This window comes from Perissodus microlepis, chromosome 23 (assembly GCF_051167445.1).
Source record: "Perissodus microlepis isolate ML-2025 ecotype Zambia chromosome 23, ASM5116744v1, whole genome shotgun sequence".
NCBI classification, from domain to species: Eukaryota; Metazoa; Chordata; class Actinopteri; order Cichliformes; family Cichlidae; genus Perissodus; species Perissodus microlepis.
In genome coordinates this window covers 19,786,885-19,801,626 of record NC_140482.1, presented here as the reverse complement: position 1 = coordinate 19,801,626, position 14,742 = coordinate 19,786,885, and the positions used below count along the sequence as shown (strand labels likewise).

At 41.0% G+C, this 14,742-nt stretch overlaps 1 protein-coding gene across 2 annotated transcripts in view; it reads left to right on the top strand.

Moving 5' to 3' along the window:
- nhej1 (nonhomologous end-joining factor 1) overlaps positions 1–14,684 on the top strand; it is a 31,486-nt gene extending 16,802 nt beyond the window's left edge. For both annotated transcript variants that reach the window (XM_084921651.1, XM_084921652.1), the window contains exons 7-9: positions 11,560–11,740; positions 13,821–13,930; positions 14,226–14,684. In XM_084921651.1, the coding sequence (XP_084777777.1) occupies positions 11,560–11,740; positions 13,821–13,930; positions 14,226–14,303 (369 nt within the window). In that variant the 3' untranslated portion in view covers positions 14,304–14,684. The remainder of the gene's footprint in view (positions 1–11,559; positions 11,741–13,820; positions 13,931–14,225) is intronic.
- Positions 14,685–14,742: the final 58 nt, after the last annotated feature.

Sequence of the window (14,742 nt, the reverse complement as noted above, 5' to 3'; positions counted from 1 at the left end):
TCATAACAACAGTTGCCTCAAGGCGCCTCATATTGTAAGGTAATGGCCCTACAATCAAACAGAGAAAACTTTCTTTGCTTCAGGTTTCTGTCAAGCTGAAGGCATTGGACTCAAATGGAAACTGTTTAGTACTGACAAAATTAAAACTCAAATAAATATATATATATATATATATATATATATATTCTTGAAAGGTCTAAAGAAAATTAGCCCACATACCTTGAAAGTAGCATATATGGAAGGACTGATGAAAAGTTGAAGTTCTCATAGCCATTAGCAGCCACTGAAGAAAATACCTCTACCTTTAGCTCCTCACATGTGAGGAATTGCTGCTTGTTTCTGGCTTGTATCACTGCAAACTGAATACCTTTGGCTTCGTGGAAACATCTCTTGGGCACTGGGAACTTGTGATGGTGCTATTTTTCGACACAGACTACATTATTAATCATGTAATGAAAATAATCATTATCTACAGCCGCAGTTTGTCCTCTTTACGTAAGGAGCAAAAGACTGCATAACAAAACCATGTACGTACAGTAGATCCTCCTGCGTCTTCTGTCAGTTGCGCACAGTTTCCACAGGGTTGTCCCTGATCTGGGTCTGTAATTAGGCCCTCTGTGGCCTGGCTGCTTCCTCCCTCTTCAGCTGCTGGCCTCTGGGCTGTGTCCCAGCCTGGACCGGCCGAGAGCGGCATCCCGCAAAGACATCACGAGCCTGCAAGCAACATGAGAGCAGGGGCACAAAACTCGGCAGCGGCAGCAGCAGTAGAGTTTATTGGCATGTGAACACATTGGGTGCAGTTTGCGACAGCTGACTCCTGCAGTTCATAAGCCCATTTAGAGCAGCGTGGAGTAAGCATGCAAGGCATCAAGCTGGACCTGAAACGGCTCTAAATTGAGGAGCTTTCATCAAGAAAAAGAGTTTATGGTTCAGTATCAGCTTTTGTCAGGTGTGAGCTCGACTAATTCACTCCAAAACACTGAAACAAAACTTGACTGATAGAGAATTCACGGGTCCGCTAGGGTTTTAAGCGACCTCCGACAATCGAAGGTATAAAATACATGAACCGGCAAACTCATCTACCGAGACATGCACTTTAATGCATCGGCTTTGCAGGCAGACTTGGAAAAATGTCTAATATTTGCTTGCAGCTGTGTTTGTGCATCTGCGAGCGAGTGTACTCCCTATCATTGGACTCTGCTGATGGTGGAGAGAACAAAGTTGCTCTCTGAGGATTTTGGAGAGCCATACAGATATTTATACTTGAAAACATAAAAAAAATATCTGGCAAAATCTGATAAGATACTTCACTGTGCTTTAAAACTATTGAACATACAAGTTGTTAACTGAAAGGGGGGAAAAAAAGTCCAGTCGATGAGTGTAAACATCCGAAAATATACAGAAAAGAGAGATTAAATTCCATCAACATAAATACTGCGTGTTTATTCAGGAGCCATATGCATGCATTCATGCGTCTTCCGGAAAATCTTGATGGAAAGTTTGCATGAGCTCTTATGAGGAATCCCATTGAGTTTCCCAGCTGACAAATCAGTGTGAGTGTTCAGCTTTGTGTTAACTTTTAACATCAGCCTAAGGGGAGGCGTGACGACAGTGAGCGGTCACTGAGGACGTGCAGAGGTAAAAGGTAAATGAAGTGAAGGTGTGGATAATGTGAGAGCAGACAAGACCGTGGGATTTATGTAAAGCTGTACGATGCATTTATTTATTTTTTTACCAGTAGGTTTTGGGCAAGATACTAGCCCCAAGGTGCTCTCCAATGGATTCATCTGACTGTGAATGTGTGTGAATGTTAGATAGAAAGCACTTAGGTAGAAAAGGCATATGAATGGGTGAATGAGGCATGTAGTATAAAGTGCTGTGAGTGCTCAAGCAGAATGGAAACACGCTTTCTGAGAACCAGTCCATTTATCATCTATTTGTTTCATTTCTATGTTGTTCTGTGCTTTTATTTCAACATATCAGCGGGAGAACCAAAATAAGGGTCAGAAGCTTTTGTGAAACGTTTTGACTGACATTCACAATCGACACGACTGCTGAAAGGCTCAAATGACGCTTTACTTGTTGACTTCTCGCTATGTCATCATATTGGGCCTAACGCTTGAGAAGTTGTTATTGCCCTTAAAGGTAACACGATGTCCTCATTTCTCCGGCCTCTGTGTGTGCCACTCTGTGTGTGAGGAGATGCACTTAGAGCGAGATTGAGAGCATCCATTCATCCATCCATCCATTTTCTTCCGCTTATCTGGGGCCGGGTCGCAGGGGCAGCAGCCTAAGCAGAGAAGCCCAGACCTCCCTCTCCCCAGCCGCCACCTCCTCCAGCTTATCCGGGGGAACACCAAGGTGTTCCCAGGCCAGCCGAAAGATATAATCTCTCCAGCGTGTCCTGGGTCTGCCCCGGGCCTCCTCCCGGAAAACCTTGCCCAGGAGGCACCCAGGAGGCATCCTTGTCAGATGCCCGAACCACCTCAACTGGCTCTTTTCGATGTAGAGGAGCAGCGGCTTTACTCTGAGCCCCTCCCGAATGGCCAAACTTCTCACCCTATCTCTAAGGGAGAGGCCAGCCACCCTTCGGAGGAACCCCATTTCCACCGCTTGTATTTGCGATCTCATTTTTTCGGTCACTACCCACAGCTCGTGGCCATAGGTGAGGGTAGGGGCGTAGATCGACCGGTAAATTGAGAGCTTCGCTTTTACACTCAGCTCCCTCTTCACCACGACGGACCGGTGCAGCGTCCGCATCACTGCAGCCGCTGCACCAATCAGTCTGTCGATCTCCCGCTCCCTTCTCCCATATCTCGCGAACAAGACCCCGAGATACTTAAACTCCTCCACTTGGGGCAGGAACTTATCCCCGACCCGGAGTGGGCACTCCACCCTTTTCCGGCTGAGAACCATGGCCTCAGATTTGGAGGTGCTGATTCTCATTCCCACCGCTTCACACTTGGCTGTGAACTGTTCCAAGGCAAGCTGGAGGCCATCACCTGATGAAGCCAACAGGACCACATCATCTGCGAAAAGCAGAGATGAGATCCTGAGACCACCAAAGTGAAAGCCTTCCGCCACTTGGCTACGCCTAGAAATTCTGTCCATAAAAATTATGAACAGAATCGGTGACAAAGGGCAGCCCCGGCGGAGCCCATCACCCACCAGGAACGAATCCGACTTATTGCCGGCCATGCAGACCAAGCTCTTGCAACGGTCGTATAAGGACTGAATGGCCCGTAGCAATGGGCCAGACACCCCATACTCCCAGAGCCCCCCCTCACAGGACCCCCCGAGGGACAAGGTCGAAAGCCTTCTCCAAGTCCACAAAACACATGTAGACTGGTTGGACCTGAGAGCATTGAAAGGAAAAACTATTGAGACTCCCACAATGAGCTGAATTCAGATGACACCAAATAAATTAGGTGAAAAATATAATATAATTATCTACATCTTGGTTTAATTTACTAATAAATACAGTTTCAGCACATGTATATTACTGCAGATTTATTATTTATTTATTTAACAAAGTTATGCACATAAACACCTCAGTGAGGATTATACGTTAGTAATTTAGCTCGGGTGTCAGTAGACAAAGATGAGGACATTGTATTATTACTGGAAAAGATTCTATAAATGCATCCTTGTTATCAGCATGAGGGGAAACTGTAGAATGACTATGAAGGTCCAAATTTAGACCTGGAAAATTGAAAAATACGTAGACTTTAAGCAGATTTCAACAGTTGATATTAGTTTTTTAAGGGAGCCAGAGGGGAAAAAGGAGAGTCTGACAGACTTTAGAAGTGCTCAGGCCAATTCGTTGTTACTTGTTTTGTTAGACGCCCAATTAGCAGAAATACCAGTGAATCACCTGACTTAGACGTCATTCTGTGCAGATCTTGAGATTGTAGTTGCAGCTTTTTAGATTTTCTTTTCTTTTTCTTTCTTTTTCTTTTTTTTGCTGATTAGTCAGGACTCATTCATCAATTTAAATGTGCCTTTTGTTTCCAGAGGATGTGAGTGTGAGTGTTCAGGGTTCAAACATACGATTTCTGGGATTCGGGGCAGGAAGTTGAGGTCACGATGAGAGAAAACGAGGTCGAGAGGAATGAGGTGAGCGTAAACATGAGGTTGGGGAGGATGAGGGAGAGTGAGTGTGAGACTCTGAGGCACCATACCCCTCCTCTTAAAAAACAGCAGCAGCGACTTGTCTAAAATCAGAGCTGTTTACCTGCTAATAATAGAGAAACACCAGCACGCTGCCAACTCTTCCACCCGTCCTCTCATCGCCTTCCCCACACATGATGCTTTACTGTAGGGCAGCCATGGGGGAGGGGCTCGGGAGGCATGGCCTCCAGGTGAGCGTTCCTTCTCCTCTTGGAATTTGCTCTATCACAATAGCAGGGAGGAGCTTTCCCGAGTTTAGCTCTACAAAATGGTCAAGAGGTTATTGACCTGCTGTAATGTCCTTTTTTATTCCTCGTCTGCTGTTTTCTTTTCTTGCCAACAACAGAAGATAACAATCCTGCGGTTGCTGTGTTCACACCTCGGGAGTCACATTCGTGCCGTTCCTCAAATACAGAAGTATGGAAGCTAATTTGTGCACACCAAAAATAAATCAATAAAAACAAACCCACCCCCCCCCCCCCCAAAAAAAAACAAAAACAAAAACAAACAACTGCATTGACTTTGACTGAAAGCAATCAGTTATTATTAAGATAAGGTAAAAGGCACAGACCAAAAGACGGGTAAAAAAAAGAAACTTTTTTTAAAACACTCAATAAAATAAACAAAAGGACACAAAAGAGAACAAAGGAGGTGGAAAAGTGAAAGTTGGGACTGTTTTTAAACTGAGAACTTTTCAGGATTGGAAACAACAGGGGAACTAGAAACGGGTAATGGAAACTATTGGACATCGATTTAAAAAAACATAGAAAGACGAGGCAGAGGAAGGAACAGACAGGGAACACTGAGGGAACTAAACGCATCAGAAATAAGTTCAACTAAACAGGTTAATAAACCGAGAATTTAAATCTGAAAAAATATGCGAGTTTATGGGGACTGACTATTAGAGCTTCCAGTAGATATTAAAGGAACTGCAGATTTTGGTAGTTCTTCTTTTTTTCATAGAGGTTGCTGTTTGTGTTGTTTCTTTCCAATTTTCTTTTTTGACATACAAATGATCTGATATGAAATTGTCAACATCCATAGTTTATAACTCAGAATTTTAATAATATAATTTTCATTTAACGTGACAGACCAAAACCATTTTTTGTAGCAGGCTGTAAAGATGGTTTTTTTTTTCTGGTGTGAAGTTGAGCATTTTAACATGAGTCTATGGAGATTGATTCAATGTTTGGAGTCAGCTTCAGGTGGCCATTAGAGGAATTGCAGCTTTTGACAGTTCAGTGTAAGTTTTACTTGTTTAAACGCTGGAGGCTTCTGCTTGATAAATAAAATAAAATTTAACTTACAAATTTATAATAAAACCCAAATGAACACTTTAAGTGACACGCGGCATCAGTACTGAATGTTTTAGTAAAGTTAGCGGCAATTTATTGCTTTATCACCAATCCAACAGGACTGTTAGTCTCTGTCTCTAATGATGTATAATATTATATAAAATGAAAATGTGCTGAGTCTCTATATTACAAGTAACTGGTGTGATAAGGACTCAAATCTCTGGTTGCATCAGGAAGGGCAGCTGAAAGAATCGTGTATATAAAAATGGTAAATATAGTTACATTTTTACTAACAACAAGTAAAATGTATATGAAGCAATGAAGCAACATTAAGTAAGGATTTTAGCATCAATATTTTAGCATTTTATACACATCAGTTCTCGCAGTGTGCCATTAACACTTAGTGGTGGAGGCTGAAAATAAGCCTCTTTATGTTGACGCATTTTTCTATTAAAATCGAATTAAAATTCATCTGCTTTTTGTGACACCTTCCATGGAGCAAAGAGGAGGGATTTAAACTAGTTTTAACATTTGATTTTAGCGCTTCGGGGCCTCCGGATCCAACAAATTGAGTTCAGCATTTCACATCAATTAATATGAAGTGAGTTGGTTTGCAGCTTGAGAGGAGGAGGAGGAAGAGGAGAAGGGAGGGAGAAGGTGAATAAAAAAGCAAGAGAATAAGGTCTGCTTTCTCCTGCTTTCTCTCCCCTCAGCACATTGGTTTCTCTGTGCCCAAAGCAGAAATAAGCCTCGCCAGAGTGTACATTTATTTTTACGATATTTAAACAAACAAATAACGAAAATAAATCAATGCGAAACCTCGAAACCTGACCAAAGTGTGTTTAGGAGCCCCTCTGCTCTGACAGCGAGCGGGGAGACCACCAATTTCTCCCGGTCAATATTTGAGGAGCTAATTTGGAGAGTTTGTCCTCCATTTGAGAGAAAAAGAAGGATTTATTGAATGGTGAGTGTTTTTCTATGTGCCAGCCGTGCGTTCGCATAATGTCACAGGAGTTTACCTGAAGCCTTATCTGTCAGACTGTGTGTGTGTGTGTGTGTGTGTGTGTGTGTGTGTGTGTGTGTGTGTGTGTGTGTGTGTGTGTGTGTGTGTGTGTGTGTTTTTCTGTTGTTACTGCTCGCCGCTCTACCTGCAGTCAGCTGGGCCAATAATGTAGCTTTGATTAGAGGCTTATCGCAACCCCGACACACCCTCAATCACACCTCAGACATGTGACTCCACACAGCAGGGCCATAAAGCAAATGTGCCCCAAAGGCAGGGGCTGCAAGTCACTTTTATTTCCATGGATTGATCGGCTTTAATTAATGGAAGGGGCAGGGTGAAAATAAACACCTGAAACTTGCAGAATCTCATCAGAGTCTAAAAATAAAGACACGTAACTGTGACATACCCCTTCTAAGTTTGTTGTTGAGTAGGCTTAAAAGGTTTTAAGGTGGGAAAACTGAGTACACTCCTGTAAAAGTAATATAAAGCATATTTAAGATTTGCTGAAATAATAATAAATGGAGAATTAAAACTAATGACAAAATTTAAACTTCTTATGTTATATTAGGGAAAGCTAGTGGCAGGCAACAGGAAAATCAAAATAGAAATATAAAAATACCTGAGAAATGACTCAGATGTTCACTTTTTATTACTTTAAGCAGTCAGGAATTCTAAAAAAACCCATATAAAATCATCTCTCTGACACATAAAACCACTTCCAGTTAAAGAATTTCAGACTTTATGATCCATAAAAAGCTGTTTAGTTGATTTAGTTATTTGGAATAAAAATTCCAAGTGAGGCACCTGAAATGCTAGCTATACATGCAGAAAAACTGCATGTATTCAATGCCAGTTACTTAGCACCCTGTCACAAAAACACATTATTTGTTCCCTTTTCCTTAGTTGAATTTCTGAAAAATGTCAAAGATAACACAATTTGACAGACATAAAATGCTATTTTTGCACCAACAAGGTGATTCCCAACGAGGTATTAGCTGAAAACTTGTCATATCTCAGCGTGGTGTGCACCAAAATTGAAGCAGGGAGTTAGTCTGTAAACTGCATTTGTTTCTCAGTAAGAATAATTCTGCATTTTCCAGCTAGTTATTGAGTACTAGCATTTCTCAGAATATAGCTGATATCTAGCTTTAGATCAGAGGAATATTTCAAAGAGTCTCTACATACTCTAAGTGAAGTGGCAGAATATCTGACTGATGGAGAAATGGGGAAATCTAGTATTGGATAAAGAGATTCTGTCAGAGGAACACTCTGATGGGTTCTCCATAAATTGAAGGCTTTACCTTAGTTTTAGCTGTAACATTCACAACCTGGTGTCCAAGGTATGCGAGACATTGCTTAAAATCTCCAGCTTACCTCATGAGACCCTAACCCTCTGCTTGATAATCAACCAGCTCATATTCCAAGCTCAGCCTTAAGGTAAACTCAGGCTGAACAAAAAGAAAGTTTCTGTTTATTGGTTATGGTCCTCCATCAGTTAATACTAGACAGGACACTGCAGAGTTTGAAGCCTCATTTGTGTACCTGGGGTCCGGAAACTGGGAAACTGTAGCTATTTAAATATTTAGCTTCAGGAGTTACGCAGACTGGAAACAAAACTGTCGATGGAATGGAACTACAGTGGCTTGCAAAAATATTCGGCCCCCTTGAACTTTCCCACATTTTGTCACATTACAGCCACAAACATGAATCAATTTTATTGGAATCCCACCTGAAAGACCAATACAAAGTGGTGTACACTTGAGAAGTGGAACGAAAATCATACATGATTCCAAACATTTTTTACAAATAAATAAGTGAAAAGTGGGGTGTGCGTAATTATTCAGCCCCCTTTGGTCTGAGTGCAGTCAGTTGCCCATAGACATTGCCTGGTGAGTGCCAATGACTAAATAGAGTGCACCTGTGTGTAATCTAATGTCAGTACAAATACAGCTGCTCTGTGACGGCCTCAGAGGTTGTCTAAGAGAATATTGGGAGCAACGACACCATGAAGTTCAAAGAACACACCAGACAGGTCAGGGATAAAGTTGTTGAGAAATTTAAAGCAGGCTTAGGCTACAAAAAGATTTCCCAAGCCTTTAACATCCCACAGAGCACTGTTCAAGCGATCATTCAGAAATGGAAGGAGTGTGGCACAACTGTAAACCTACCAAGACAAGGCCGTCCACCTAAACTCACAGGCCGAACAAGGAGAGCGCTGATCAGAAATGCAGCCAAGAGGCCCATGGTGACTCTGGACGAGCTGCAGAGATCTACAGCTCAGGTGGGGGAATCTGTCCAAAGGACAACTATTAGTCGTGCACTGCACAAAGTTGGCCTTTATGGAAGAGTGGCAAGAAGAAAGCCATTGTTAACAGAAAACCATAAGAAGTCACGTTTGCAGTTCGCCACAAGCCATGTGGGGGACACAACAAACATGTGGAAGAAGGTGCTCTGGTCAGATGAGACCAAAATGGAACTTTTTGGCCAAAATGCAAAACGCTATGTGTGGCGGAAAACTAACACTGCACATCACTCTGAACACACCATCCCCACTGTCAAATATGGTGGTGGCAGCATCATGCTCTGGGGGTGCTTCTCTTCAGCAGGGACAGGGAAGCTGGTCAGAGTTGATGGGAAGATGGATGGAGCCAAATACAGGGCAATCTTGGAAGAAAACCCCTTGGAGTCTGCAAAAGACTTGAGACTGGTGCGGGGGTTCACCTTCCAGCAGGACAACGACCCTAAACATAAAGCCAGGGCAACAATGGAATGGTTTAAAACAAAACATATCCATGTGTTAGAATGGCCCATTCAAAGTCCAGATCTAAATCCAATCGAGAATCTGTGGCAAGATCTGAAAACTGCTGTTCACAAACGCTGTCCATCTAATGTGACTGAGCTGGAGCTGTTTTGCAAAGAAGAATCGGCAAGGATTTCAGTCTCTAGATGTGCAAAGCTGGTAAAGACATACCCTAAAACACTGGTAGCTGTTATTGCAGCAAAAGGTGGTTCTACAAAGTATTGACTCAGGGGGCTGAATAATTATGCACACCCTACTTTACAGTTATTTGTTTGTAAAAAATGTTTGGAATCATGTATGATTTTCGTTCCACTTCTCACGTGTACACCACTTTGTATTGGTCTTTCACGTGGAATTCCAATAAAATTTATTCATGTTTGTGGCTGTAATGTGACAAAATGTGGGAAAGTTCAAGGGGGCCGAATACTTTTGCAAGCCACTGTATGTGTCAAACCATGATCTCAGAATGGGAATACATGAACCTCCACCATGCTGGCTGCATAGCAGTAAGTGCAATGGTTTGAACATCTCCAGTGATTACCTCCCAACTGTCCCACCAAAGCAGACCTTCGGCTCGACCCCGGTGCTGCAGAATGGAAGACCACAAGGCTTCCAGACACCTGATGGAAACGCAAAATGCATTGTACGCATGCATTGCAGAAGACATGATAATAATGATGATGACAATTAAGATCTGTAGAAAGAAGGTAGCCAGCTGTTTTAGGTGGAGTTTGGTGCTGATTGTTTGCCTGTTTTTCTGTTGTGAAGATTACCTAACAACTACCCTGGAGAAGTGCAGCAGAGGTAGATGAAGAACTTGTGAAAGTTTGCTGGGAGGGGTCCATATCACTTATTTAACACTGTGACACAGGACTTTGGAGCAGTTAAACAGCTTGAGTGATTTTTAATGAACATTTAGTGAAGTAGGTAAAAGGAAAACTGCAAGATTATGACCAAAAAAATGGCATACAAAAATCCAGGTCCAGGCACTAAAGTTGAACAAATAAAAGGCCTTCAGTTTAGAGCACTAGAGACATTAAAATGCACCAATGTGTATTTGCTTGATCCTCCTTCTTTACTGAAGTAGGTCTATAATGTAAAGCAGCTCAAAGTCTCGTCAGCATGTAAAAACTCTTTGACCTGCGTTTGTCTGGGATTAGTGCTGTTAAATGTCAGTAAGTGGGCATCATGTGTCCTGCTTCATGTAACACAAACAAAGCATTTACAACATGTCTGAAGTGGATGAAGAGGACAGCTTCAGATGATATCCCACCTTGACTTGACATGTGAAAGCAGCTTCTGCTAAAAATATTCTCAGAGATAAATAGGATAGCTAGACAGAGTATATTTCTCAAACAGTGGTTCGTCCTCACTGGCTTTCTGCTACGTTCAGAATTTAATTTAAAGCTCGAAGCACTGAATTATCAGGTTCCATCTTAGTATGTTAAAGACTTACTAGTGCTATATCACCCCAACAGAGCACTTCGCTCTCAGACTGCTGGCTTATTTGTGGTTAAGTTTGAATGAATTTGAGTGAGTAGAATGGGAGGGAATGCCAGGGCGCTGTACTGTGTAACAGACACCCTTTGTACTGTGGTGATCCTGTGTCACATTTAGCCATCTTTTAATCAGTGTAACTGGGAGCATCTGGAGCATTTAGGTCTCTCGATCTATCCACCATAGTGTTGGTTTAGTCCTAGTGGTTTTAATTTTGCTTTCTTGGTTAATAATTGGTACACTTTGTCTCTCTCTCCTGTTATTTGTCATGGCTCATGAGTTGCATTATGACAAATTTGGGGGCTTGTCCAGGATTCTTACATGGGAGTTTTTAAGGTTCAAACATCCCATTTTGGTAAATCTTCCATCAGTTATGGCCCTAGTCTTTTTTTTTTTTCTATAGTTTTTGTTCTTGCTCCCACTTTGTGCTTCTTTTTCCTTTTCCACGTAACCAGTAACAGTAGATGGCTGCCTCTTTTTTAATCTCTGAGTCCATATTGCACTTTTTAAAACTACATTGCATCTAAAAGAGCAGCACCTTTTTGTTTTCTTTTTTTTCATGCATGGAGGTTAATTCCTGTTTTAATATATCTGTTATCACACCTTTCAGAGTTTGCATAAAGCCTTGTTGAAAGGTTCAAGGGTTTATAACACATTTAGGAAAATCTGGAGCTTGAACAATTTTTACCTCTGACAACACTGGAGAAATAATAAGACATATGAAACTTTTAAGTGCTTTGAATCTTTGCCAGTTTTTCACGCAGGTTTTGCCTCGTTCTGTTTCTCTCCATCAGGCTCTTCCTCTGCTCTGTTCTGAACAACAGGAAGCTCTGGGCTTCGATGGCGATCTTCAGGAGCTATACGCCGCCATCGTCACTCATGGTAGTGCACGAAAGCGCAAACTGTCGGAGCAGCACTCTGCTGAGGAGGTCGAACACGCCAACAAAGAGCCAGAACTCGTCTTAAACGCTTCAGGTGAACATTACAGCTTCACAACTGCGCTGAAGTTTAATGGTCAAATTTGAAGATTTAGTCAGGTTTATGTGATTTAATATTTCCTCTTTATCTTCATCAAAGAAATTGCATTGTGATAGTTTTGGTTGTATATTTTCGATTTTGAATGCATACATCTGCACACTTTGCAGATGACACTTTGCATATTGAGGCTAATGTCCATTACAAAAATGTAAAAAGTAAATAAATGTGTTGAATCCAAGAGAAGAACTGCCCTACTGCATGAGGAGGTCAGAAGTGGCAGAGAGGACTGTAAAAGAGAGTGGTGAGCCGTGTGATAGGAGTGACTGATGGGTTGAAGGTGGGGGTGGGTTTACATCAAGGATCGACTCTGAGCCCCTTCTGTTTGCAGTAGTGATGGACAAGCTGAAAGATGAGGTCAGGCAGGAGTCTGCATGGACTATGATGTTTGCAGATGACACAGTGATCTGTAATGAGAGTAGGGACCAAATGAAGGAGAGCCTGAATAGGTGGAGGTATGCACTGGAGAGAAAATGAATAAAAGTTGGTAGAAGCAAGATATGTGTGTGAATGAGAGGCAGACAGGTGTTACAGTGAAGGTAGATGAGCTTAAGTATCTGGGGTCAACCAGATACTTAAAAGCGTGTCGGGGTGATTTGTAACAGAAAGATGGCGGCAAGAATGAAAGGGGAAGTTTACAACATGCAAACGTAAAGGACAGGGCAACTAACAACTGTTCATATAAATAAATGTTCATAAATACAGAAGCAAAATAAATCAGAACACCAGTTTACATTTTCAGTTTCCTATTATGTGCTAAAACATCTGTCACAGCCTTCAGTTTGAACAGAAGTTAGTTTATAAAAATGTGAAGCAGTGAGACATGGTTTCTAATAGATATTGGAGATAAAGGTTATTCAATGTAATAAATACATATGCCAGGTACAGAAGTTAAACCCCTGTATATGGGTGTCAGCTCAGGTCATAACAACCAGCTGCATTTGTTTTTAAAAACTCTCCTGTGTAAAAACAACAAACTGTATATAAAAGATGGACACAGCCACCCATAAGTTATCCAGTGGTTTTGCAATTTCAACTTTAGTGAAAAAAAAATGAAGAATAAAATCCCTTCAAATCGTTTTTTGTTTTTTTTCTCCCCATCAGCTGATCTGTGTTGATGAGTTGATACATCATGAAAATGGGAGGAAATTGTGTGTTTTTGTCACAGGCTGCTAGTAACAAAGTGTCTGAGGATGCAATTTAAAATGGTTTCTTCACTGAGTTATCTGTTTAGTGCACTTTAGTTGCTTAAGATGATTCATAGGTCATAGTGTTAAATAGCTTAAGATACAAAATCATTCCTCTGAAAATCATCAGCTATAAGGACTCGACTGAAAATTGGTGAAAAGGGGGCCAGTGTCTTAAGAAAACCTTTGAAAGACCTTCAGAATGCCGGCAGAGCGACTGGTCAAAAGCACTTTTAAAAATTACAAATTGCAAGCCTGGCTGCTTGGAAGCAAAATATAAAGAAATGAGGAGTGGATCAAGACTTTTGCACAGCACTGTAACTTTGGAATGAAAACAATCAGTTTAAGCATCAGCAGTACAAACACACTCCAGTGGTCCAGTTTAGTGACTCCAGTTAGCTGTGATGAAGCCTTTAGGCAGCAAACCAGCTGCTGTCAATCAAAGAGGAAACGTTGCTAAGTTTTAGCCTCAGCAAAATCCAAATGTGTGAGGTATGAGATCCATCTAATATCAAGGATTAAACTATCTTTAGAGACTATGAAATTCTTTGCATCAGGCTGTAAACATGTTTATATCTGCTATAAAGAGTTGGACATTCGAAGATAGGAGTCTGTGGGGATACAGCCACGAGTGGACACTAGCAGGTGTTAGTGTCCACTCCTGCAGCAGGTCTTTTTTTTTTTTTTTTTTTCTTTTTTGAAATCTCTAGAAATTGCTGATCGGTTGTAGTAGCAGCAAGTTTAATCCTGATTTACTGATGACAGATGTGACATGTTGGTGCTTCTCTGAGTCATTATTTAGTTTAATAAACATCTTCATCCTCGTCCTTCAGCCGGCGGATCTGTCAGCAGTAAATCGGCTGATGGGAATGAAAAACAGACCAACAACGGGGAGCCGGAAACACGTGAAGCCAAGATGGTCAACAGACCCAAAATGCAGCAGGTACAACAGAAGACTTTTTTTCTTTCTTTTTTTTTTTTTTAAGATTTGACCAATTAGGGTTATTTGTAGGGGAACAAATGCAACAAAGATGGAGATTAAAAGAGATTTTAAATCCAAATTCATCAGCTGGGATCTACAATATTCAAATTACAAGTCAGCAGATGAACTGTGAAATGTGTCTCCTGCTTAAATGCTTCCTTGGGGGAGAAAAAAGAAGAGATTGAGTGATTTTAAAAACAGGAAATTGGAAATAGACTATGAAATAGACTCCTTTTGTGTTTTTTGTCTTCCTCAGTCTCTTCCTGTCACATCCACCGCTGCAGAGCGACCGGCCTCCAAACCGAAGAAGAAGAAAGTGGGCCTGTTCAGATGATCTCGAGCAGTAGGACGCACACACAATTATGAATTTAGAAAAAGTGCCGTCCTTTAAAAACACTTCTTATTGAATTTTTACACTCTTAAGGACATTTTTACAAACCTACTTTTAAAAATGTTTAGATTTTAGACTAAAAGTGTCATTAAATAAATACTTTTTTCTATTTTTACCATTTTTGTTAAAAATAGAAATAGAAAAACCACTGTGGGATCAGGTTTTCTTTTTGATGATTGTACTGATGACTGACAGCTGGTAGGTAGGTAATTTCTTGTTCTTTTTAGGTTTTAATAAACGATTAACCTTCATGTATCTTTAACTAGGTGTGAAATGTTTTTAAAGAAGTCATATTGCCAATTAAAGGTATACATGTATTTTTAATGGGTGTTTATGTTTGTTATTTGTTATGTAAACCACAGAATTTTTAAAAAAAATTGAA